Below are 26,073 nucleotides of genomic sequence, written 5' to 3' on the forward strand. Positions count from 1 at the left end.
CAGCAGTAGGTCCCCTCTCTCTCTTTCTTGGTCCCCCGCCTGTAATACAAAGAACTCACTCTTCCCTACATTGAGCTTATAGCCCGAAAACTCCCCAAACTCCCTTAGAGTCTGCATGACCTCCACCATCCCCTCCATTGGATCCGCCACGTACAGCAACAGGTCATCCGCATATAGCGACAACCGATGCTCTTCTCCCCCTCGGACCACCCCCCTCCATTTATTAGACTCCCACAATGACATGGCCAATGGTACGATCGCCAATGCGAACAACAGGGGGGACAGGGGGCACCCCTGCCTCATCCCTCGGTACAGTCGAAAGTACACCGACCTCCGCCGGTTCGTCACTGCACTCGCCATCGGGGCTCTGTAAAGGAGCTTAACCCAATTGATAAACCCTACCCCGAACCCAAACCTACGCAGCTCCTCCCAGAGGTACTCCCACTCTACTTGGTCAAAGGCCTTCTCCGCGTCCATAGCTGCCACTATCTCCGCCTCTCCCTCCTCCGATGGCATCATTATCACGTTTAAGAGCCGCCGCACATTGGTGTTTAGTTGCATGCCCTTTACAAATCCCGTCTGGTCCTCGTGGATTACCCCCGGGACACAGTCCTCGATCCTCATGGCCAGCACTTTTGCCAGCAACTTTGCATCCACATTGAGGAGCGAGATTGGCCTGTACGATCCACATTGCAGTGGGTCTTTGGTCCGCTTTAGGATCAAAGAAATTGTCACTTCCTACATTGTCGGAGGTAGGGTCCCCTCCTCTCTTGCCTCATTAAAGGTCCTCACTAGTAGCGGGGCCAACAGGTCTGCGTACTTCCTGTAGAACTCCACCGGGGAACCATCCGGTCCCGGGGCTTTCCCCGCCTGCATGCTCCCCAAACCCTTGCTCAGCTCCTCCAACCCAATTGGTGCCCCCAAACCAGCCACCTCTTGCTCCTCCACCCTCAGGAATCTCAGCTGATCTAGGAATCGTCTCATCCCCTCTTCCCCCGCTGGGGGCTGGGATCTGTACTTCATAAAAGGCCTTGAATACCTTGTTTATTTTCGTCGCACTCCGAACCGTGGCTCCCCTTCCATCTTTGACTCCCCCTATTTCCCTCGCTGCCATCCTCTTACGGAGCTGGTGTGCCAGCATCCGACTAGCCTTTTCCCCATACTCGTAGGTCGCCCCCTGCGCTTTCCTCCACTGTGCCTCCGCCTTCCCTGTGGTCAACAGGTCAAACTCCGTCTGGAGCCGTCGTCTTTCCCCAAGTAATCTTTCCTCCGGGGCCTCTGCGTATATCCTGTCCTCTCTCAAAATCTCCCCCACTAACCTCTCCCTTTCCATACCCTCTGTCTTCTCCCTATGAGCCCTAATGGAAATTAGCTCTCCCCTAATCACCGCCTTCAACGCCTCCCATACCACCCCCACCTGCACCTCCCCATTGTCGTTGGCCTCCAAGTACCTTTCGATACACCCCCTCACCTTCCCACACACCACCTCGTCCGCCAGCAGTCCCACACCCAGCCGCCACAACGGGCGTTGGTCCCTCTCCTCTCCCAGCTCCAGTTCCACCCAGTGCGGGGCATGGTCCGAAATGGCTATAGCCGAATACTCCGTCCCCTCCACCTTCGGGATGAGCGCCCTACCCAGAACAAAGAAATCTATCCGGGAGTAAGCTTTGTGTACATGGGAGAAGAAAGAAAATTCCCTGGCCTGCGGCCTTGCAAACCGCATGGGTCCACTCCCCCCATCTGATCCATAAACCCCCTAAGTACCTTGGCCGCCGCCGGCCTCTTTCCCGTCCTTGATTTGGAGCGGTCCAGTGCTGGATCCAACACTGTATTGAAGTCCCCTCCCATTATCAGGCCTCCTATCTCCAGGTCCAGAATGCGCCCCAACATGCGCTTCATGAATCCTGCATCATCCCAGTTCGGGGCGTATACGTTTACCAACACCACCCACGTCCCTTGCAGCCTACCGCTCACCATTACATATCGCCCTCCATTGTCCGCTACAATAGTCTTGGCCTCAAATGACACCCGCTTTCCCACCAATATTGCCACCCCTCTATTCTTTGCGTCCTGTCCCGAGTGGAATACCTGTCCTACCCATCCTTTTCTTAACCTGTCCTGGTCTGCCACCTTCAGATGTGTCTCTTGGAGCATGGCCACGTCCGCCTTCAGTCCCTTTAAGTGTGCGAACACTCGAGCCCTCTTCACCGGCCCATTCAGGCCCCTCACATTCCACGTTATCAGCCGGATTGGAGGGGCTCTCACCCCCCCCCCCCCCCCCATGCCCCGCCGACGAGCCATCTCCTTTTCTGGGCCAGTCCCGTGTCCACGCCTCCCTCACCCTCCAATCCCCCACCTCTTCTGTGTCCCATTCCCTTTCGGCCAGTGCAGCAGCAACCCTTCCCCCCCCCACCCCCCCCCCCCACCCCCCCCCGCCGCTAGACACCTGTCTAGCTTTTTTGCTCCCCCCATGTTACTCCCGTAAGTCAGCTGACGCCTGCTGATCCCGGCTTCCCCCGCCGTCCCATTGACCTCCCCGCGTGGGAGTCTCCCAATCCATATGCATTCCTTCGTTCCCCTTCCCGCCTTTCTTCCCGCGCGCGGGAAAAAAACCCACGCTTTCCAAAGCCCGCTCCGCCCCCTCTGGCGCAGCTCCTGTCGCGGCCTTGTCTCTCTCCCCCAGCCCATGTAACCTTTCCTGCGCGTGATTGACCCCCTATATACAACAACCATCACACATCAAACCCCAAAACATCCCCCCCACCCTCACAAACCCTCAGTTAGAGTCCAACTTTTCGGCTTGTACAAAGGTCCACGCCTCTTCAGGCGTTTCAAAGTAATAGTGTTGGCCCTTGTATGTGACCCACAGTCGCGCTGGCTGCAGCATTCCGAATTTCACTTCTTTCCGGTACAACGCCGCTTTGGCCCGGTTGAAACCTGCTCTCCGCTTTGCAACCTCCGTGCTCCAGTCGGGGTATATTCGGATCTCTGCATTGTCCCACTTACTGCTCCGCTCCTTCTTGGCCCATCTCAGGACCCACTCTCCGTCCGTGAACCGGTGGAATCTCACCACCATCGCCCTTGGCGGCTCATTTGCCTGGGGCTTCTTCGCCAGCACCCGATGTGCCCCATCCAACTCCAGCGGCCTCGAAGGGGCCTTCGTGCCCATCATCGCCTCGAGCATCGTGCTCGCGTATGCCCCGGCATCAGCCCCCTCTATTCCCTCAGGGAGACCCAGGATTCGCAGATTCTTTCTCCTCGACCTGTTCTCCAGGTCTTCGAGTCTTCCCGCCCACCTCTTGTGTAGCGCCTCGTTCTGCTCCACTCTCACCGCCAGGCCCACGAGCTCGTCCTCATTCTGACTGACTCTTTTCTGTACCTCCTGGATCTTAGCTTCGTGGGCCTTCTGCGTGATCCTGAGTCCTTCAAATGCCGAAAGCATAGGCGCCAACATCTCTTTGCGCATCTCCTCGCGCTGCTCCTCGAAGCAGCGCTTGATGAACTCCTGCAGCTCCACTTTGTCCCTGGCCGCCGCCATTTTGTTTTCTTTCCCTCGCTTCTCCCGTTGCTCCAGTGCCGCTCCTTTGGCCGTTACACTTCTGATCCGTTTCATAGAAGTTGGCAGTGTTTGCTTCACCAGTCTGCCCCAAAAAGTCTATGGAAACTCCTGAAAAAGGTCTGAGAGTCGGTTCCAGACAGGAGCTGCCGAATGCGCGACCTACTCCTCCATGGCCGCCACCAGAAGCCTCGTCCCTGCTTCTTCAATGGCCTTGGTAGATCTTTTCACAGTTGTTCCCTCTGCTGCTAGAATTCACCTTTGACAGAGTCAAGTCAGATTGCAGCTTTAAGCTTGCACTTCCCTCGCCTGCATGCTGGAAGAGGCTCTGTTTATCCTGCAGTTACAGCCAAATCTTTTACTGTTTCTGCCGGGTCTGGTAGCCAAAAGACATAACATTCCTGGGGGACACTGTCAGAGGAATGCTGCAGTCTTCTTCCCACACCGGGAAATGTCAAACAAATGCCGTGGGGGCCCTGTAAAAGAGCCCAAAAGTCCGTTGCAAGCGGGAGCTGCCGAATATGCGACCTAGCTCTGCATAGCCGCACCCGGAAGTCCTGCCCCTTTTTTTAACCAAATGGGAATTATGTCCCATGGCGAGCACGTTTCGCCGTGTGTTTCCTAGCGCTCGCAGCACCGAGAAATACAACGCTATCTAATGTGATTCCAGTTAGATACGGGGTGTCAGCAGGGAAAGCATGGCTGAGGCTGCATTTAGTCCCATTTCCTGCACTGAGGAGTCCCGCTCGCCAAAACGCCTCAGTGCAGGGAGAGATCGGGATGACATTTTAAAATCTCTCAAGCGCCCGACGCGACCCCTGACTCAATGTAAGGGTGCCCCCAGCCCCCCTCAATCCACCCACACCCGTGCAAGGCCTGATCATCACCGCGCAAAATATGTCAGCTTGGCAGTGCCAGCCTGGCAGTGACAGCAGCAGCTGACAGTGCCCCCTGGGCATCTTGGCAGTGCCAGGCTGGCATGCAGATGGTATTGCCAGGCTGGCACTGCCAAGGTGCCCAGGTGGCACCAGCACTGCCAGGGAACCACCCTGCCTAGAGGGCATGCACTTGGGAGTATCCAATCCCCTGGGAGACGCCCACATGTTTTGTTGAGTCTGGTCCCCGTTTGTGGAGACCAGTACTGAACAGCGCTTGGCCGATATCAGCTGTTAGAGAAATGATAATTTTGGAGGAGTTTAAAAATTCAATTCCTGATGCAGTGGGAACTCATGGGAAAGAGCAGAGGGTTAAAACTGCGAGATTAGCAGCAGAAATGGCAGATGATTATGAATTAGTTCATAAATCAAAGTTTGGTTTCCAACATCAGTTTCAGCCTGTGAAGGATAGAAACTGGGGAAAAGAGAAATATTCAAGTGATAAAGGTAAAGGTGATCTGATCGGAGATAATAAGGAAAGTGTACCTCAGATTAAAAAGAAATCCAGGACAGTGGAAGCGAAATGAAAAGTTTCAGATGTTTTTACTGTAATCTAGCTGTTCAAGTGAAGACAAGCATCCAGCAGAGGGCAGTAGAGCGGAGATGCTGATTGGCTGTTGTGGGGGAAATTTGCATACGTGCGTTGTGGTCACCCTAACTTGAAGGTGTACCTGTGCAAGAGACCCTAGCTGTTCAAGTGAAGACAAGCATCCTGCAGAGGGCAGTAGAGCAGAGCTGCTGATTGGCTGTTGCGGAGGAAATTTGCATACGTGCGTTGTGGTCACCCTAACTTGAAGGTGTACATGTGCAAGAGACCCTAGCTGTTCAAGTGAAGATAAGCATCCTGCAGAGGGCAGTAGATCAGAGCTGCTGATTGGCTGTTGCAGGGGAAATTTACATACGTGCGTTGTGGTCACCCTAACTTGAAGGTGCTTTGTGGAGGAGCTGTTGTCAAGTGACACTTAAAGATCAAGAGGAAGGCTCGAGGGCAGGTAGAAGTAGAAAGAAGTTGAACCGTGACGTCAAAGCCTGCAGATAGGGGATTGGCTGGTGACTGGTAAGTAGTTTTTCTTTATTTTCCCTCAGGTGTTATCGTGCGGGGCACAGAGGTTGCTGAGTGAGTGCTTGCTGAGAAGGGGAGTAAATTTTTTTTTAAACTTACTGTAGGGAGTTTCCAGCTGAATCCGGTCGGAGTGAGGACAGAGTGACTTCTGGGGAGGAGTAAAGATTTAAATTGTTTGCGCAGGCCAATAACAGCTGATTGCTGTTTTTGTGTGGAGTGCAGCAGTTGCTGGTTAAGTGTTTTATTTTGACCTGTATTTAAATTGGGCAGTTTCTCAACCCTAGACACTACACTTGTGGTGTTCCCCCACCCTTCCACCTCCTTTAACCTAAGGGGTAGAGTGAATAACAGGTAAGCTCTTAGCAGGTCAGCTCTTTATTTTTCTTTCTTTATCTAGAGGGGATGGCAGGGTAGGTAGTGCAATGTTCCTCCTGCAGAATGTTTGAGGTGAGGGACGCCATCAGTGTCCCTGCTGATTTCACCTGTGGGAAGTGCACCCATCTGCAGCTCCTCAGAAACCGCGTTAGGGAGCTGGAGCTGGATGAACTTCGGATCATTCAGGAGGCAGAGGTGGTTATAGATAGAAGCTTGTGGGATGTAGTTACTCCGAAGAATAAAGATAGATGGGGACGGTGAGAGGGGCTGGGAGGAAGCAGTCAGTACAGGGATGTGGTCGTTCCCCTTAGTAATGCTGTTGGGTTGAACACGAACATACGGAGGCTGCCAGCGGTGATGATGATGCCCCCACCAGAGGGGGAGGCGGAGATAGTGGTGGCGATGGACGCCGAGAAAGCATTCGACAGAGTGGAGTGGGACTACCTGTGGGAAGTGTTGAGGAGATTTGGTTTTGGAGAAGGGTTTATTGGATGGGTACAGCTGCTATATAGGGTCCCGGTGGCAAGTGTGATCACGAACAGGCAGAGGTCTGACTACTTCCGTCTTTATAGAGGGACGAGGCAGGGGTGTCCCCTGTCTCCGTTACTGTTTGCATTGGTAATTGAGCCCCTGGCTATAGCATTGAGGGGCTCCAGGAAGTGGAGGGGAGTACTCAGGGGAGGAGAAGAACACCGGGTATCATTGTATGCAGATGATTTATTGCTGTATGTTGCGGACCCAGTGGAGGGGATGCCTGAGATAATGCAGACACTCAGAGAGTTTGGGGAATTCTCGGGGTACAAATTGAATATGGGGAAGAGTGAGTTGTTTGTGGTGCATCCGGGGGAGCAGAGTAGGGGAATAGATGATTTACCGCTGAGGAAGGTAACAAGAGATTTCCGGTACTTAGGGATTCAGATAGCCAGAAGTTGGGGAACCTTACATAGGCTAAATCTAACACGATTGGTTGAACAGATGGAGGAGGATTTTAAGAGATGGGACATGGTGCCCCTGTCACTGGTGGGTAGGGTGCAGGCGGTCAAAATGGTAGTCCTCCCGAGATTTCTTTTTGTGTTTCAGTGCCTCCCGGTGATGGTCACGAAGGCTTTTTTCAAGAAAATCGAGAAAAGTGTCATGAGTTTTGTGTGGGCTGGGAAGACCCCAAGAGTGAGGAGGGGTTTTTTGCAGCGTAGCAGGGAAAGGGGGGGACTGGCACTACCGAGCTTAAGTGAGTACTATTGGGCCGCCAATATCTCAATGGTGTGTAAGTGGATGGGAGAAGGGGAGGGAGCGGCGTGGAAGAGATTGGAGATGGCGTCCTGCAAAGGAACCAGCCTACAAGCACTGGCGACGGCGCTGTTGCCGTTCTCCCCGAAGAAATACACCACAAGTCCAGTGGTGGTGGCAACATTGAAAATTTGGGGGCAGTGGAGATGGCATAGGGGAATGACGGGAGCCTCTGTGCGGTCCCCGATAAGAAATAATCATAGGTTTGTCCCGGGGAGAATAGATGCGAGATTTAGAGCATGGCAGAGAGCTGGGATTGTGCAACTGAGGGATCTGTTCTTAGACGGGACGTTTGCGAGTCTGGGAGCGCTGACGGAAAAATATGGGTTGCCCCAAGGGAATGCATTTCGGTACATGCAACTGAGGGCTTTTGCGAGGCAACAGGGGAGGGAATTCCTGCAGCTCCCGACGCAGGAGATTCAGGATAGAGTGATCTCAGGGACATGGGTGGGGGATGGTCGGATGTCGGATATATACAGGGAAATGAGAGACGAGGGGGAGATCATGGTGGATGAGCTGAAGGGAAAATGGGAAGAAGAGCTGGGGGAAGAGATTGAAGAGCGGCTGTGGGCAGATGCCCTACGTAGGGTAAACTCTTCGTCCTCGTGCGCCAGGCTTAGCCTGATACAATTCAAGGTTTTGCACAGGGCGCATATGACCGGAGCAAGGCTCAGTAAATTTTTCAGGGTAGAGGATAGGTGTGGGAGACGCTCGAGGAGCCCAGCAAACCACACCCACATGTTTTGGTCATGCCCGGCACTGCAGGGGTTCTGGGTGGGGGTGGCGAATGTGCTTTCGAAGGTGGTGGGGGTCCGGGTCGAGCCAAGCTGGGGGTTGGCTATATTTGGGGTTGCAGAAGAGCCGGGAGTGCAGGAGGCGAGAGAGGCTGATGTTTTGGCCTTTGCGTCTCCAGTAGCCCGGCGAAGGATATTGCTTATGTGGAAGGAAGCCAAACCCCGGGCATGGAGACCTGGATAAACTACATGGCAGGGTTTATAAAACTAGAACGGATAAAGTTTGCACTAAGGGGTTCGGCTCAAGGGTTCACCAGGCGGTGGCGACCGTTCATTAACTACCTCGCAGAACGATAAAGGAAATGGGAAGGTAACAGCAGCAACCCAGGGGGGGGGGGGGGGGGGGAGGGCTCGGGTGGGTCCTCAGGGGTGTTTTTGTATAGATATTTGTACTTGGTTATGTATATTGGATTGCTTGATTTTATTATTTGGGAGAGCTATTATTTTTGTTATGGCAGTTGCCACTTAGTTTATATATTATTTATTTATTTGTTAAAAACTGTCACTGTTATTTATATTGTTTTATTGTTGTAAAAAGGGAAAAACCTTTGTACTGTTTTGTTTGGCCGAAAAATTTGAATAAAATATATATATTTTTTAAAAAGTAATACTGTTGGGTGGGGGGGACTTACCAGGGGTAAGCCATGGGGTACATGTCTCTGGCACAGAGTCTGTCCCTGTTGCTCAAAAGGGAAGGGGGGAGAGGAGTAGAGCATTAGTCATTGGAGACTCCATAGTTAGGGGGATAGATAGGAGATTCTGTGGGAACGAGAGAGACTCGCGGTTGGTGTGTTGCCTCCCAGGTGCCAGGGTGCGTGATGTCTCGGATCGTGTTTTCGGGATCCTTAAGGGGGAAGGGGAATGGCCCCAAGTCGTGGTCCACATAGGTACTAACGACATAGGTAGGAAAAGGGATAGGGATGTAAGGCAGGAATTCAGGGAGCTAGGGTGGAAACTTAGATCTAGGACAAACAGAGTTATTATCTCTGGGTTGTTACCTGTGCCACGTGCTAGCGAGACGAGGAATAGGGAGAGAGAGGAGTTGAACACGTGGCTACAGGGATGGTGCAGGAGGGAGGGTTTCAGATTTCTGGATAATTGGGCTCATTCTGGGGTCAGTGGGACCTCTACAAATGGGGTGGTCTACACCTGGACCAGAGGGTTACCAATATCCTGGGGGGGGGGGGGGGGGGGGGGGGGGGGGAATTTGTTAATGCTCTTCGGGAGGGTTTAAACGAGTTCAGCAGGGGCTTGGGAACCCGAATTGTAGCTCCAGTATACAGGAGGTTGAGAGTAGTGAGGTCATGAGTAAGGTTTCAAAGTTGCAGGAGTGTACCGGCAGGAAGGAAGGAGGTTTAAAGTGTGTCTTCTTCAATGCCAGGAGCATCCGGAATAAGGTGGGTGAACTTGCGGCATGGGTTGGTACCTGGGACTTCGATGTTGTGGCCACATCAGAGACATGGAATAGAGCAGGGACAGGAATGGTTGTTGCAGGTGCCGGGGTTTAGATATTTCAATAAGCTCAGGGAAGGTGGTAAAAGAGGGGGAGGGGTGGCATTGCTAGTCAAGGACAGTATTACGGTGGCAGAAAGGACGTTTGATGAGGACTCGTCTATTGAGGTAGTAAGGGCTGAGGTTAGAAACAGGAAAGGAGAGGTCACCCTGTTAGGGGTTTTCTATAGGCCTCCGAAAAGTTCCAGAGATGTAGAGGAAAGGATTGCAAAGATGATTCTGGATAGGAGCGAAAGCAACAGGGTAGTTGTTATGGGGGATTTTAACTTTCCAAATATTGACTGGAAATGCTATAGTTTGAGTACTTTAGATGGGTCTGTTTTTGTCCAATGTGTGCAGGATGGTTTCCTGACCCAGTATGTCGATAGGCCAATGAGAGGCGAGGCCAAATTCGATTTGGTACTGGGTAATGAACCAGGAATATTAGATTTGGAGGTAGGAGAGCACTTTGGTGATAGTGACCAGAATTCGATTACATTTACTTTAGTGATGGAAAGGGATAGGTATATACCGCAGGGCAAGAGTTATATCTGGGGGAAAGGCAATTATGATGTGATGAGGGAAGACTTAGGATGCATCGGATGGAGAGGAAAACTGCAGGGGGTGGGCACAATGGAAATGTGGAGCTTGTTCAAGGAACAGCTACTGCGTGTCCTTGATAATGAGGCAGTGGGGAAGGGAACACTGACAAAGGAGAGTATTTGCAGGCACGCAGATGGGTTGAAGTGTGTATACTTCAACGCAAGAAGCATCAGGAATAAGGTGGGTGAACTTAAGGCATGGATCGGTACTTGGGACTACGATGTGGTGGCCATCACGGAAACTTGGATAGAAGAGGGGCAGAAATGGTTGTTGGAGGTCCCTGGTTATAGATGTTTCAATAAGATTAGGGAGGGTGGTAAAAGAGGTGGGGGGGTGGCATTATTAATTAGAGATAGTATAACAGCTGCAGAAAGGCAGTTCGAGGAGTATCACCCTATTGAGGTAGTATGGGTTGAAGTCAGAAATAGGAAAGGAGCAGTCACCTTGTTAGGAGTTTTCTATAGGCCCCCCAATAGTAGCAGAGATGTGGAGGAACAGATTGGGAAACAGATTTTGGAAAGGTGCAGAAGTCATAGGGTAGGAGTCATGGGCGACTTTAACTTCCCAAATATTGAGTGGAAACTCTTTAGATCAAATAGTTTGGATGGGGTGGTGTTTGTGCAGTGTGTCCAGGAAGCTTTTCTAACACAGTATGTAGATTGTCCAACCAGAGGAGGGGCAATATTGGATTTAGTACTGGGTAATGAACCAGGGCAAGTAATAGATTTGTTAGTGGGGGAGCATTTTGGAGATAGTGACCACAATTCTGTGACTTTCACTTTAGTAATGGAGAGGGATAGGTACGTGCAACAGGGCAAGGTTTACAATTGGGGGAAGGGTAAATACGATGTTGTCAGACAAGAATTGAAGTGCATAAGTTGGGAACATAGGCTGGCAGGGAAGGACACAAGTGAAATGTGGAACTTGTTCAAGGAACAGGTGCTACGTGTCCTTGATATGTATGTCCCTGTCAGGCAGGGAAGAGATGGTCGAGTGAGGGAACCATGGTTGACAAGAGAGGTTGAATGTCTTGTTAAGAGGAAAAAGGTGACTTATGTAAGGCTGAGGAAACAAGGTTCAGACAGGGCATTGGAGGGATACAAGATAGCCAGGAGGGAACTGAAGAAAGGGATTAGGAGAGCTAAGAGAGGGCATGAACAATCTTTGGCGGGTAGGATCAAGGAAAACCCCAAGGCCTTTTACACATATGTGAGAAATATGAGAATGACTAGAGCGAGGGTAGGTCCGATCAAGGACAGTAGCTGGAGATTGTGTATTGAGTCTGAAGAGATAGGCGAGGTCTTGAATGAGTACTTTTCTTCTGTATTTACAAATGAGAGGGGCAATATTGTTGGAGAGGACAGTGTGAAACAGATTGGTAAGCTCGAGGAAATACTTGTTAGGAAGGAAGATGTGTTGGGCATTTTGAAAAACTTGAGGATAGACAAGTCCCCCGGGCCTGACGGGATATATCCAAGGATTCTATGGGAAGCAAGAGATGAAATTGCAGAGCCGTTGGCAATTATCTTTTCGTCCTCACTGTCAACAGGGGTGGTACCAGGGGATTGGAGAGTGGCGAATGTCGTGCCCCTGTTCAAAAAAGGAACTAGGGATAACCCTGGGAATTACAGGCCAGTTAGTCTTACTTCGGTGGTAGGCAAAGTAATGGAAAGGGTACTGAAGGATAGGATTTCTGAGCATCTGGAAAGACACTGCTTGATTAGGGATAGTCAGCACGGATTTGTGAGGGGTAGGTCTTGCCTTACAAATCTTATTGAATTCTTTGAGGAGGTGACCAAGCATGTGGATGAAGGTAAAGCAGTGGATGTAGTGTACATGGATTTTAGTAAGGCATTTGATAAAGTTCCCCATGGTAGGCTTCTGCACAAAGTAAGGAGGCATGGGATAGTGGGAAATTTGGCCAGTTGGATAACGAACTGGCTAACCGATAGAAGCCAGAGAGTGGTGGTGGATGGCAAATATTCAGCCTGGATCCCAGTTACCAGTGGTGTACCGCAGGGATCAGTTCTGGGTCCTCTGCTGTTTGTGATTTTCATTAATGACTTGGATGAGGGAGTTGAAGGGTGGGTCAGTAAATTTGCAGATGATACGAAGATTGGTGGAGTTGTGGATAGTAAGGAGGGCTGTTGTCGGCTGCAAAGAGACATAGATAGGATGCAGAGCTGGGCTGAGAAATGGCAGATGGAGTTTAACCCTGAAAAGTGTGAGGTTGTCCATTTTGGAAGGACAAATATGAATGCGGAATACAGGGTTAACGGTAGAGTTCTTGGCATTGTGGAGGAGCAGAGAGACCTTGGGGTCTATGTTCATACATCTTTGAAAGTTGCCACTCAAGTGGATAGAGCTGTGAAGAAGGCCTATGGTGTGCTCGCGTTCATTAACAGAGGGATTGAATTTAAGAGCCGTGAGGTGATGATGCAGCTGTACAAAACTTTGGTAAGGCCACATTTGGAGTACTGTGTACAGTTCTGGTCGCCTCATTTTAGGAAGGATGTGGAAGCTCTGGAAAAGGTGCAAAGAAGATTTACCAGGATGTTGCCTGGAATGGAGAGTAGGTCTTACGAGGAAAGGTTGAGGGTGCTAGGCCTTTTCTCATTAGAGCGGAGAAGGATGAGGGGCGACTTGATAGAGGTTTATAAGATGATCAGGGGAATAGATAGAGTAGACAGTCAGAGACTTTTTCCCCAGGTGGAACACACCATTACAAGGGGACATAAATTTAAGGTGAAAGGTGGAAGATATAGGAGGGATATCAGAGGTAGGTTCTTTACCCAGAGAGTAGTGGGGGCATGGAATGCACTGCCTGTGGAAGTAGTTGAGTCGGAAACATTAGTGACCTTCAAGCAGCTGTTGGATAGGTACATGGATTACGGGAAAATGATATAGTGTAGATTTATTTGTTCTTAAGGGCAGCACGGTAGCATTGTGGATAGCACAACTGCTTCACAGATCCATGGTCCCAGGTTCGATTCCGGCTTGGGTCATTGTCTGTGCGGAGTCTGCACGTCCTCCCCGTGTCTGCGTGGGTTTCCTCCGGGTGCTCCGGTTCCCTCCCACAGTCCAAAGATGTGCGGGTTAGGTGAATTGGCCAATGATAAATTGCCCTTAATGTCCAAATTGCCCTTGGTGTTGGGTGGAGGTGTTGAGTTTGGGTAGGGTGCTCTTTCCAAGAGCTGGTGCAGACTCAGGGGGCCGAATGGCCTCCTTCTGCACTGTAGATTCAATGATAATCTATGATTAATCTAGGACAAAGGTTCGGCACAACATCATGGGCCGAAGGGCCTGTTCTGTGCTGTATTTTCTATGTTCTATTAAGTATGTACCTGTCAGGCAGGGAGGAAGTGGACGAGCAAGGGAACCGTGGTTTACTAAAGCAGTCGAAACACTTGTCAAGAGGGAGAAGGAAGCTTATGTAAAGATGAGACATGAAGGTTCAGTTAGGGCGCTCGAGAGTTACAAGTTAGCTAGGAAGGACCTAAAGAGAGAGCTAAGAAGAGCCAGGAGGGGACATGAGAAGTCTTTGGCAGGTAGGATCAAGGATAATCCTAAAGCTTTCTATAGATATGTCAGGAATAAAAGAATGACTAGGGTAAGAGTAGGGCCAGTCAAGGTAAGTTGTGGGAAGTTGTGTGTGGCGTCCAGGAGATAGGAGAGGTGCTAAATGAATATTTTTCATCAGTATTCACACAGGAAAAAGACAATGTTGTCGAGGAGAATACTGAGATTCAGGCTACTAGACTAGAAGGGCTTGAGGTTCAGAAGGAGGAGGTGTTAGCAATTCTGGAAAGTATGAAAATAGAGTCCCCTGGGCCGGATGGGATTTATCCTAGGATTCTCTGGGAAGCTAGGGAGGAGATTGCTGAGCCATTGGCTTTGATCTTTAAGTCATCTTTGTCTCCAGGAATAGTGCCAGGAGACTTGAGGATAGCAAATGTTGTCCCCTTGTTCAAGAAGGGCAGTAGAGACAATCCCGGTAACTATAGACTAGTGAGCCTTACTTCTGTTGTGGGCAAAATCTTGGAAAGGTTTATAAGAGATAGGATGTATAATCATCTGGAAAGGAATAATTTGATTAGAGATAGTCAACACGGTTTTGTGAAGGGTAGGTCGTGCCTCACAAACCTTATTGAGTTCTTTGAGAAGGTGACCAAGCAGGTGGATGAGGGTAAAGCAGTTGATGTGGTGTCTATGGGTTTCAGTAAAGCGTTTGATAAGGTTCCCCACGGTAGGCTACTGCAGAAAATACGGAGGCATGGGATTCAGGGTGATTTAGCAGTTTGGATCAGAAATTGGCTAGCTGGAAGAAGACAAAGGGTGGTGGTTGATGGGAAATGTTCAGACTGGTGTACCACAAGGATCTGATTTGGGGCCGACTGCTGTTTGTAATTTTTATAAATGACCTGGAGGAGGGCGTAGAAGGATGGGTGAGTAAATTTGCAGATGACACTAAAGTCGGTGGAGTTGTGGACAGTGCGGAAGGATGTTACAAGTTACAGAGGGACATAGATAGATAAGCTGCAGAGCTGGGCTAAGAGGTGGCAAATGGAGTTTAATGCAGAAAAGTGTGAGGTGATTAATTTTGGAAGGAATGACAGGACGACAGAGTACTGGGCTGATGGTAAGATTTTTGGTAGTGTGGATGAGCAGAGAGATCTCAGTGTCCATGTACATAAATCCCTGAAAGTTGCCACCCAGGTTGAGAGGGTTGTTAAGAAGGCGTACGGTGTGTTAGCTTTTATTGGTAGAGGGATTGAGTTTCGGAGCTACGAGGTGATGTTGCAGCTGTACAAAACTCTGGTGCAGCCGCATTTGGAGTATTGCGTGCAATTCTGGTCGCCGCATTATAGGAAGGATATGGAAGCATTGTAAAGGGTGCAGAGGAGATTTACCAGAATGTTGCCTGGTATGGAGGGAAGATCTTATGAGGGAAGGCTGAGGGACTTGAGGCTGTTTTCGTTAGAGAGAAGAAGGTTAAGAGGTGACTTAATTGAGGCATACAAGATGATCAGAGGATTAGATAGGGTGGACAGTGAGAGCCTTTTTCCTCGGATGGTGATGTCTAGCACGAGGGACATAACTTTAAATTGAGGGGAGATAGATATGGGACAGATGTCAGAGGTAGGTTGTTTACTCAGAGAGTAGTAAGGGCGTGGAATGCCCTGCCTGCAACAGTAGTGGACGCGCCAACACTAAGGGCATTCAAATGGTCATTGGATAGACATATGGACGATAAGGGAATAGTGTAGATGGGTTTTAGAGTGGTTTCACAGGTCGGCGCAACATCGAGGGCCGAAGGGCCTGTACTGCGCTGTAATGTTCTACGTTCTATGTAATAAACTAGGCCATGTAAAGTCACATTGTTGGGGGTTGAAGAAAAGCACTGGGAAGGCTGATGTGGGAAAACAGGATAAGACAGTGGGGTTTGTTAAAGTGGTAAAGGAAAGTCCAATTGAAGCAAAGAAGGTGCAAAAGATTATACAGGCTGATCAAGAGGTGATTGATAAGAAGGTGCCAGATCTCTTTGAAGAATTTATTTGAGTGGGTAAAGTTTACTCATGCGTGCCAGGAGGAGTAGGTAAATAAGTCAGAATTTTAAGAGATACGGGAGCTAGTCAGTCTTTGATGGTAAGAGATGAGGAATTATGTAGGAATATTGCCAGAAACGGTGGTAATATGTGGAATTAGGGGTGAGAAGAGTAGTGTCCATTATATAAGGTAAGGTTGGAAAGACCAGTGAAGAGTGGTGAAGTGGTAGTAGGAGTTATAGAGAAACTATCTTGTCCAGGAATACAGTTTATCTTGGGCAATGATATAGCTGGATCGCAGGTGGGAGTGATGCCTACTTTGATTGATAAGCCAGTGGAAAATCAAACAACTGAATTGTTGAAGGAAGAATATCCTGGGATTTTTCTGGATTGTGTCGTAACAAGGTCGCAAAGTCATTGGTTTAGACAAGAGGAGAAATCAAAGAGTGAAGATAAAGTTGAAGTTCAATTATCAGAATTGATTTTTGATCAGATGGTTGAAAAAGGTGAAGGTGGGGCGGATATTTTTAGTTCAGGAAAATTGGTGGAGTTACAACAGAAAGATATAGAAATAAAATGGATGTATCAGAAAGCATACACAGAAGAGGAATCTGAGTGTATACCAGAATGTTATTACCTTAAAAATGATGTCTTGATGAGAAAATGGAGACCTTTACAAGTGCAGGAAGATGAAAAGTGGGCAGAAGTTCATCAAGTGGTATTGCCGGTAGGGTATATAAAGGAGGTGTTGCGAGTAGCAAATGAGGTATCAGCAGGAGGTCATTTGGGAGTAAGAAAAACTGAAGCTAAAATCCAAAAACATTTTTATTGGCCTGGACTACATAACTTATAACTTCTGACTTATTGGCCTTAACTATATAAAGATGTAGTTAAATTTCGTCGGTTATGTCACACATATCAAACGATAGGGAAACCTCAAGCAGTGATAAAACCAGCGCCCTTAATACCCATTCCAGCATTTGAGGAACCTTTTACAAGGGTCTTAATTGATTGCAAAGGACCACTTCCTAGGACTAAAGGTGGGAATTAATATCTTTTGACCATAATGAATGTGTCTACTAGATTTCCAGAGGCCATTTCAGTATGCAATAATACAGCTAAAACGATTGTGGCGGAGTTACTTAAATTCTTTACTAGATATGGACTACCACAAAAATACAATCGGATCAAGAATCAAATTTTACCTCAAGGTTATTCAAGGAAGTTATAGATAGGTTAGGAGTAAAACAATTGAAATCAACTGTGTACCATCCAGAATCACAGGGAGCGTTAGAAAGGTGGCATCAGATTTTAAGGATAATGTTGAGGGCTTATTGTCAAGATTATCCAGAGGATTGGGATAAAGGAATTCCATTCGTTCTGTTTTCAATTAGGGATGCACCTAATGATTCAATCAAATTCAGTCCTTTTGAACGAATTTTTGGTCATGAGGTAAGAGGACCACTTAAATTGATTAAGGACAAATTGGTGAGTGAGCAGTTGGAACTTACATTATTGGATTATGTGTCAAATTTTAGGGATCGATTAAATAGAGCAGATGAATTGGCTAGACAACATTTAAAGTTGTGATGAAACGGGTAGCACACAAGAAAGCAAAAGTTTGTAGTTCTGTCAGTGGAGATAAAGTTTTAATATTGTTACCAGTGGTAGGTGAACCTTTAAAAGCAAGGTTTTGTGGATCTTATCAGACTGAAAGAAATTAAGTGAGGTGAATTATGTGGTTAAAAACACCAGATAGAAGGAAAACTCACCGAGTGTGTCATGTGAATATGCTTAAAAGGTACTTTGAAAGGGAAGGAGAGCAACAGGAGGAGGTTTTAGTGATACTAACTCAAAGTGAAGAACCAAGTCCAGATGACTCTGAATTCGACATTCCTCAAATTAAATTGGATAACGAGGGTGTTCTTAAAAATTGGGATAAATTGTCGAATTACCTTCCAGAGGAAAAATGAACTGACCTGAAAGAGTTATTAAGATGGGCATGTTTGCGGAAATAAGTTAGGAAGTACTAAAATGGCTATACATGATGTTGATGTGGGAAATGCTGTTCCAATCAAACAACATCCATATAGATTGAACCCTTTAAAATTGGCACAGGTTAACAAAGAGATTGAAAGTGTGCTTAAAGATGGCATAATTGAAGTGGGTTGCAGCCAATGGAGCTCACCCATAGTGATGGTCCCAAAACCGGATGGTACCCAACGATTGTGTGTGGGCTATAGAAAGGTTAATGCAGTCAGAAGAACAGATCCTTATCCAATCCCACGCTTGGAGGATTGCATTGAGAAGGTGGGACAATCAGCTTTTATTTCCAAACTGGATTTACTTAAAGATTACTGGCAGGTACCTTTATCTGAAAGATTGAAGGAGAGTTCAGCTTTTGTGACTCCAGATGGTACATACCAATTCAATGTTATGCCATTTGGCATGAAAAACACCCCAGCCATATTTCAACGGTTAACGAACAAAGTTGTTTCAGGATTATCCAATAGTGCAGCATACATTGACCATCTGATGATTTTTAGTCAGACATGGAAAGAACATTTGAAGCATCTGATGGAGTTATTCAATCGACCTCAGGAGGTGGGCTTGGTGGTAAACCTAGCCAAAAGTGAATTTGGAAAAGCCCAAGTTACGTTCTTTGGCCATACAATTAGACAGGTCGGATGGTCCCACGGGATGTGAAAACAAAAGTTACTTGGGAGTTTCCAATACCCTCTACACGAAGGGAAGTAATGCGATTTCTTGGCATGAGTGGGTAGCCTTGAGTGGCATGAAGGGCAGCACGGTAGCATTGTGGATAGCACAATTGCTTCACAGCTCCAGGGTCCCAGGTTCAATTCCGGCTTGAGTCACTGTCTGTGCGGAGTCTGCACATCCTCCCCGTGTGTGCGTGGGTTTCCTCCGGGTCCTCCGGTTTCCTCCCACAGTCCAAAGATGTGCAGGTTAGGTGGATTGGCCATGATAAATTGGCCTTAGTGTTCAAAATTACCCTTAGTGTTGGGTGGGGTTACTGGGTTATGGGGATAGGGTGGAGGTGTTGACCTTGTGTAGGGTGCTCTTTCCAAGAGCCGGTGCAGACTCGATGGGCCAAATGGCCTCCTTCTGCACTGTAAAATCTATGATCTATGAGTGGATTTTACCGAAAATTTGTGCCGAGTTTTAGCAGCGTAGTTGCTCCACTGATGGACTTGCTGAAGAAGCGTAGGAAATTTCTGTGGACGGCGGAATGTCAACAGACATTTGAAGGCCTGAAGGCTGTTTAACCACTGTTTCTGTGTTGGAGAATTACAAGAGGCTCTGTGATTGGATTGAATTAAAGTACCCGACCTTAAAGAAAAATGCCGAGTCGTAGAGAAATGGAAGGATCATGCAGAGACCTTCTTGTCCAAAGAGATTGTCAATCAAGAGGGATTCCAGTTGCAGGAAGAAGAACTAAAATGGACTATGTTGTTATAAATGCTTGCGTGTTTTGTTTTGTTTAAAAAAATGTATATTTACTGTCACTTTTTCTTAAAGGAAAGTGAAAAGGTGAAAAATGAAACCATCTTTGAAGTTGATGGCTTTTTTTTTCTTGGGGGGGAAATGTCATGGGAATGTCCCTTTAAGAAATATTTGTCTTCTCAAATGGCTTCAGTGATGTCATTGTGTGGGTGGAGCTGGACTGTGGCTCTGGCTTTTACTTTCGCTTTGAGCTGGAGGCTAGCGGTGGCTCTAAGTTTTACCTTCGTTTTACACAGTTGGAAGCTGGATTCAGAAAAAAGAAGGCTTTTTCTCTCTCTCTGTATGTCAAAAGGTGTCCAGATCACTTGATAATTCAAAAGTGATAACTATTTTCTTTAAAGAATTCAGACCTACTGTGTTATGGGCCAGGGTTTAGAAAACTCCAAAGTATATCATGGAGTTTACCTCACCTACAACTTTTAAGAGATTTTGGTTATGGGGAGCACTAGGGCCTACTTTCCAGGTGTTATGCAACAGAGACCTGAAGTATTTTTAACCAGAACATGGTTTATTCTATGAATTCAGTTAGCATTTTATAAACACACAGTAAACATTTTATCAACTGCCAACACAAATACCCCCCACAGATACAGTACTCTATCTGTAACCATTAATAACTTTCCTAACAACATCCATAAGCCAAACACCCTTTTGATTTTCATTTGATTTGATTTATTGTCACGTGTACCGAAGTACAGTGAAAAGTATTTTTCTGCGGCCAAGGAATGTACACAGTACGTACATAGTAGACACAAGAATAATCAACAGAGAACACTGACAAATGGTACATCGACAAAACAGTCATTGGTTACAGTGTGGAACAAGGGGCCAAACAAAGCAAACAAAGCAAATACATGAGCACAGCATGTATTTAACACAGCAGTAGGTAGAAATGCTTTACAGAAGACAGTTATCACTCTTAAATTATCAAATGATCTGGACACCTTTTAACATACAGAGAAACAAAATGAACCTTGTCTGAACTCAGCTTTCAACTGCCTAAAATGAAAGTAAACACAAAGCCACAAACAGCTTCCAGATCAAAACGAAAGTAAAAGCCAGAGACACAACCCAGCTCCACCCACACAATGACATCACTGCAGCTATTTTATAAACACCCATTTCTTAAAGGTACACTCCCACGATAACTTTTGTTAAAAGGGTTTTCCTGGTTTTATTGAATGTTGTTATCAAGTTGAAACAGCAGAAAGGGAAGTTATTAAGGGATTATATATACATAGAGAACTGTAGCTGTGTGGGGAATTTATGTTTGTAGTTGATAAAAAAATGCTTACTGTGTGTTTATAAAATGTTAACTGAATTCGTAGAATAAAGGTTGTTTAAAAGTGCTTAAGGCCTCGTTAAAATAACACCTGAAAAGTAGGCCCTTGTTCTCATTGTAACCAAAATTAAGAAACAGTTGTAGGTCAGATGAACTCCATGATATACTTTGGAGTTTTCTAAACCCTGGCCCATAACAACACATACACACACGCAGTGGCTGAAACACGTACATGCGCATACATGTATATACAAGTAAACACACGTACACATACACACACACAGTAACAGAGAGCAACAGGTAAAGGCAGAAACCAAAGAGAAAATGCTGTAAAATCTCAGCAGGTCTGGCGGCATCTGTAGGGAGAGCTACAATTTTGAATCCAGACGACCCTTTGTCAAAGCTCAAGGTGGGAAATATTGATACTGTGGAGTGAGAATGAAAGATGAGTCATAGCCACAGAAACGAAGGGGAAAGAGTGCTAATGGCTGTCCATCTACTAATATCCACTACAAGTCCACTGACTCCCACAGCTATTTGGACTCCAGCTCTTCGCACTCTAGATCCTGTAAGGACGCCATTTTTCTCAGCTCCCTTCGCCTCCGTCGCATTTGTTCCGATGGTGCCACTTTTCAATATAGTGCTTAGAAAATGTGTTCCTTCTTCCTCCACCGTGATTTCCCACCTACAGTTGTTGACAGGGCCCTCAACAGTGTGCAGTCCATCTCCCGCGCCACTACCCTCGCCCCCTCCTTCCCAGAGAAGGATAGAGCCCTCCTCGTTCCCACATTTCACCCCACCAGCCTCCTGCAAAGCATTTTCCACCATTTTCGCCAACTCCAGCGTGATGTCACCACCAAACACATCTTCCCTTCACTCCCTCTGTCAGCATTCCGCAGAGACTGTTCCCTCCAAGACAATCTAGTCCACTCCTCCACCATACCCAGTACCTCTCCTATCACCCATGGCACCTTCCCAGGCAATCGCAGAAGGTGTAACACCTGCCCCTTTACCTCTTCCATGCTTAACATTCCAGGCCCAAAACACTCATTCCAGGTTAAGCAGCATTTCACTTGCACCTCTTTCAATCTGGTCTATTGCATTCGCTGCTCCCAATGTGGTCTCCTCTATATCGGAGAGACCAAACGCAGACTGGGTGATCGCTTTGCTGAGCACCTTCGGTCTGTGCGCATTCAGGACCCTGACCTTCCCGATGCTTGCCATTTTAACACAAGAACCTGCTCCCATGCCCACATGTCTGTCCTCGGCCTGCTGCAATGTTCCAGTGAAGTTCAACGCAAACTGGAGGAACAACATCTCATCTTCAACAACTTCAGATGATTAGCTATACCCCACCTCAACCCCTTTGTTTTCATCCCATATCATTTTAACTGTCTTTTATCATTTCTTTCTTTCTTGTCTTTCTTTATATATATTTAACCCCTCCCCATCTGATTAACCTTTCCTTACACTTTTTCTCATCTGCTTCCCCCTTCCCCTCCCCCACATCTACATCTGTAACAATTTACCCTCTGATGTTAGTTTCTCTGCTGTTTGGCCTTTCACACCTTTTGTTCTCTCTGGGGACTGCCATTAGCTCTCTTTCCCCGTGGTTTCTGTGGCTATTAGCACCCCGCTTCCCTGGGTTTCTGTGGCTATGACTCATCTTTCATTCTTACTCCACAGTATAACTATTTCCCACTTTCTCTGTCTTTTAGCTTTGACAAAGGATCGAAGCGTTAGCTCTTTTCTCTCCCTACAGATGCTGCAAGACCTGCTGAGATTTTCCAGCATTTTTTCTTTGGTTTCAGATTCCAGCATCCGCAGTAATTTGCTTTTATCCAGATAAAGGCAGATACCTCCTCTCCTCCCCTTTCCCATAGAGGTGCCATAGTATAAAGCAAGATTTTTAATGTTCTGTCAATGCCAGCAAATCAGAAATATCAACACTATACCAGCAAGGAAAACAATACTCTTTCGAAGAAATCAGTAATCAGTAAATTGAACACAAATGACAAGGGTGGCAGCCCCTGGCGGGGCACTGTAACTAAAACAAAACAGCAAAGGAAACTTAACTAAACCAAAATGTCATTCCTGGGAGTGATGATGTGCCCCAGCCCCTGCAGTGCCCATCGGTCGTGGAATGCCTGAACCGTGTCGGCGGACACCGCCTGCTCCGTCTCCAAGGCCACCCGGCCGTGAATGGGGCAACAGACAGTCGGGTCAGATGACGTCCTTGGCTGCCAGCTGCCTGGACCTGTTAGTCGCCAACTTGGCCAGGTCCTGGAGGAGGGTTAAGAGGAGGTCCTCCTCATCCCCTCCTCTGCACCAAATGATCGGAGATTAGGAGCTGATAGGGGCTGAAGTGCAACCAAAAGTTGAGGAACAGCCCCTTGAAGTAGCTGAAGAGGCTGCAACCTCGGGCAAACTACATAAATGTGGAATACGGACTCCCTTGCGCACAGAAAAGGCATGTCCCCTGCGAGCCATACAACACGGGAGGAACACTAGAGGGGACAAATCAAAATGGGCAAATTAAATTGATTTGAGGTCATCCACCTTAAAGAACAGGATAATATTGCCAGAGCCTCACAATGAAAGCTGATGAAATGTAAAATTGAGCAACGATCTCAATCATGAGCTTAATGAACTCACTGATCAGGAGCTTCCAGGGTAGATTTAACCTGTGCCTTTATTCTTTCTGTTCTTCCTATAAACCATTTGATTTTTCTAGCAATCTAATACAGCAGGCAGAGGGAGTCTTCCATGGCATGAAAGCATTAGCTATGCACGGCAGAAGTTAAATGATGTCTTGTACATCACTCATCCCGTCATGTCTGCAATATTACTGAATTTTCAGACCAGGTATGTCACTTCAAATTGTTTGATAGTTTTCAAATCAATGTGAAAAGCTATTTGTGTTAAAGAACAGAAGGCAGACATTACCCCAGGGCATTACCCCAGGGCGTTGCCCAAGGACATTGCCCAGCCTTATCAAAGTCCTACTCGACAACTCATGACCTATGCTGCATTCCTGCTTGCAAATTAAATATATTTACACATTGTGCTCCATTCAAATGGAAGTTCAATTTTTTCCAGAGTTTAAAGATGATTTTGTTCAATAGCCTCTAATGCATTAACATTCTTGTGTACCATCAACAATATCCCATAATATCCTCACTAACATTTCTGTCACTGTTGATCCTCACTAACATTTCTGTCACTGTTGATTTTTTGCTAATATACTTTTCTTCCAAAAATTAGAGACATTCTCCTCATTTTTCTCAGGACTGAGTCAGGCCCCAGAAAAACAGGTGAAAGAAATCTAAAACAATTCTGTTCACAGAACCAAAATACGTTGGATGCTGGGAATCTGAAATAAAAGCAGAAAATGGTGGAAACGCCCAGCAGGTCTGGCAGCATCTATGGAGAAAGAAACAGAGTTAATGGACTGAAGTTTTGTGGAGTTACAGAGACTCTGTGGAGGATTAAGAATGGTGGCCAGAACCCGATCCAGGATGCCCAACCCCATACCCAGCACCCCACCCTTTGCCCCTCCAATTCTACCAGTGTGTGTTAATCAACACCCTGCATTCTGACCTGCCCATTTCCTAATCTTCCACAATTTTCATGGAGTTGTAATGTGGAGATGCCGGTGTTGGACCTGCAAAGACTCGCATTCAAAGTATCGTATTGTATCTTTGACTTTGTCTATATATATTTGTCTCTGGAACCCACCTCTTCTTTCACCTGAGGAAGGAGAAGTGCTCCGAAAGCTAGTGAATCAAAACAAACCTGTTGGTCTTTAACCTGGTGTTGTAAGACCTCTTACTGCTCTCATGGAGGTGAGCTAACGTTTAAAGGACTTGTGGCTCTCAGCTCCTCAGGGATGTTGTGAATTATAGTCTGGATGAAGGAAGTTAAGTTCACCCATGCCCCCATGCCAAGCTCTGCCTCCTCCCATCCACCCAACTACCCCAAGGCCCCTCATTCGCCTACGCCAAGCTATGGTAATTTCACAGCCATTCAGTCACGACACACTCTCTATGGACCCAACGAACCCTGTGGTGACAATGGAATGTATTTTTGGCTGAGAGTCCAGACATTCATTTGATTGTTGAGACAGCTGCACCGCAGGGAAAACTGTTTGATTGACAGCTCTTGCTCTCTGATCAGTTCAGTCAATGGTACAATATTTTCTCACACAGATAAATAAATGTCAGGTGCTTGCAGTTTCTGCTATTGATTCTTTAAAGGTTCTGGGTGATATTGGGCTGCAGTGAAAGGCGGAAAGGCGTTTTCTTTTAAAGTTGGAAATTATGAAGTACCTTTTTAAAAATCTTTCTTAACATATCATCTTGTCATTATTAGGTTTATTGGTTCTGTACGGAGTGTATAATCGGTGAATGGGCATGGAAGTGCCATAGATTGGCATGAGGTGTATCAGCGTTCATGAGGATGTGGGTGGGGGAGCATAATTTGGCATGGTGATGTGGCGATGGGGGGGGGGGGGGGGGCTGGCGGGGGTGAGGAGGTGTGAGGGCTGTCCTTTATTTTGCTGGGATTGTCATAAGGTCCCAAAGCAGCGATATGGGCTGTTTAAACATCCCACCCTGGCATCTTTCCGAGGGTAGTGGGCCTACGGACACCTGCAAGTGCCCCACTCCGCCCCCTCCCAGAATGAAAGTTCCATCTTTTCTGGAACTTTCTCCTGAGACAGGTGTGCCATGCTAGGAAATTACCCAACACCTGGTCCTTACCTCAAATATGAAAATCCAGCTCCGTGTTCCGAAATGAAAAATGAAAATCGCTTATTGTCACAAGTAGGCTACAAATTAAGTTACTGTGAAAAGCCCCTAGTCGCCACATTCCGGCGCCTGTTCGGGGAGGCTGATACGGGAATCGAACCGTGCTGCTGGCCTGCCTTGGTCTGCTTTCAAAGCCAGCAATTTAGCCCTGTGCTAAACAGCCCCTTAACCTTCCAGGTTAAGAACTGAAGGAAAATTTAAATGTCAGAGTTTGTGATCTAGTGGAAAGGGGATGGGTAGGTAGACAAACACAAGAAGAGAAATAGGAAGAAAAGAAGGTGAGTAAGATAGAAGAGAACCTCTTTCAAGATAGGGGTTCCTGGAAGAGCATGGCAGCGAATTAAACATCATGGATGCTGGAAACAAGGGGCCTCCTGGCACCGAGGACCCGGGTTTGATCCCGGCCCCGGGTCACTGTCTGTGTGGAGTTTGCACATTCTCCCCGTGTCTGCGTGGGTCTCACCCCCACAACCAAAAGATTTGCAGGGTAGGTGAATTGGCCATGCTAAAATGCCCCTTAATTGGAAAAAAAGAATTGGGTACTCAAAATTTATGTTTTGAAAAATGGGTGCTGGAAACAAATCAGCAAATGTATGAAATGTGAAACAGTTCAAACAATAGCGGCCCAAATCTTCCAATTTGGTTGGGAACCCCTTCTACTGACCCTGATCAGACAAACAGAAATAACCACTTACCTTCCTCTGATTTTTCTGACAATCTTCCAATGGAGGATTCTGCAGAACTCAATCAGCGCAGGAAACCTCGGAGACATAAGGCAAGGGAATCGGTGCATGAGCCACTGCCCCTT

General features: G+C 47.2%; 1 protein-coding gene across 1 annotated transcript in view; it reads left to right on the plus strand.

Annotated features, from left to right (window-relative positions):
• The window catches only part of LOC140388180 (dynein axonemal heavy chain 3-like), a 1,528,048-nt gene that overhangs the window by 310,937 nt on the left and 1,191,038 nt on the right, over window positions 1-26,073 (plus strand). Inside the window, exon 9 of the mRNA XM_072471941.1 lies at window positions 23,192-23,322. Coding sequence (XP_072328042.1) covers window positions 23,192-23,322 — 131 coding nt within the window. The remainder of the gene's footprint in view (window positions 1-23,191; window positions 23,323-26,073) is intronic.

The sequence above is a fragment of the Scyliorhinus torazame genome, chromosome 13 (genome assembly GCF_047496885.1).
Source record: "Scyliorhinus torazame isolate Kashiwa2021f chromosome 13, sScyTor2.1, whole genome shotgun sequence".
In the NCBI taxonomy this organism is placed as follows: domain Eukaryota; kingdom Metazoa; phylum Chordata; class Chondrichthyes; order Carcharhiniformes; family Scyliorhinidae; genus Scyliorhinus; species Scyliorhinus torazame.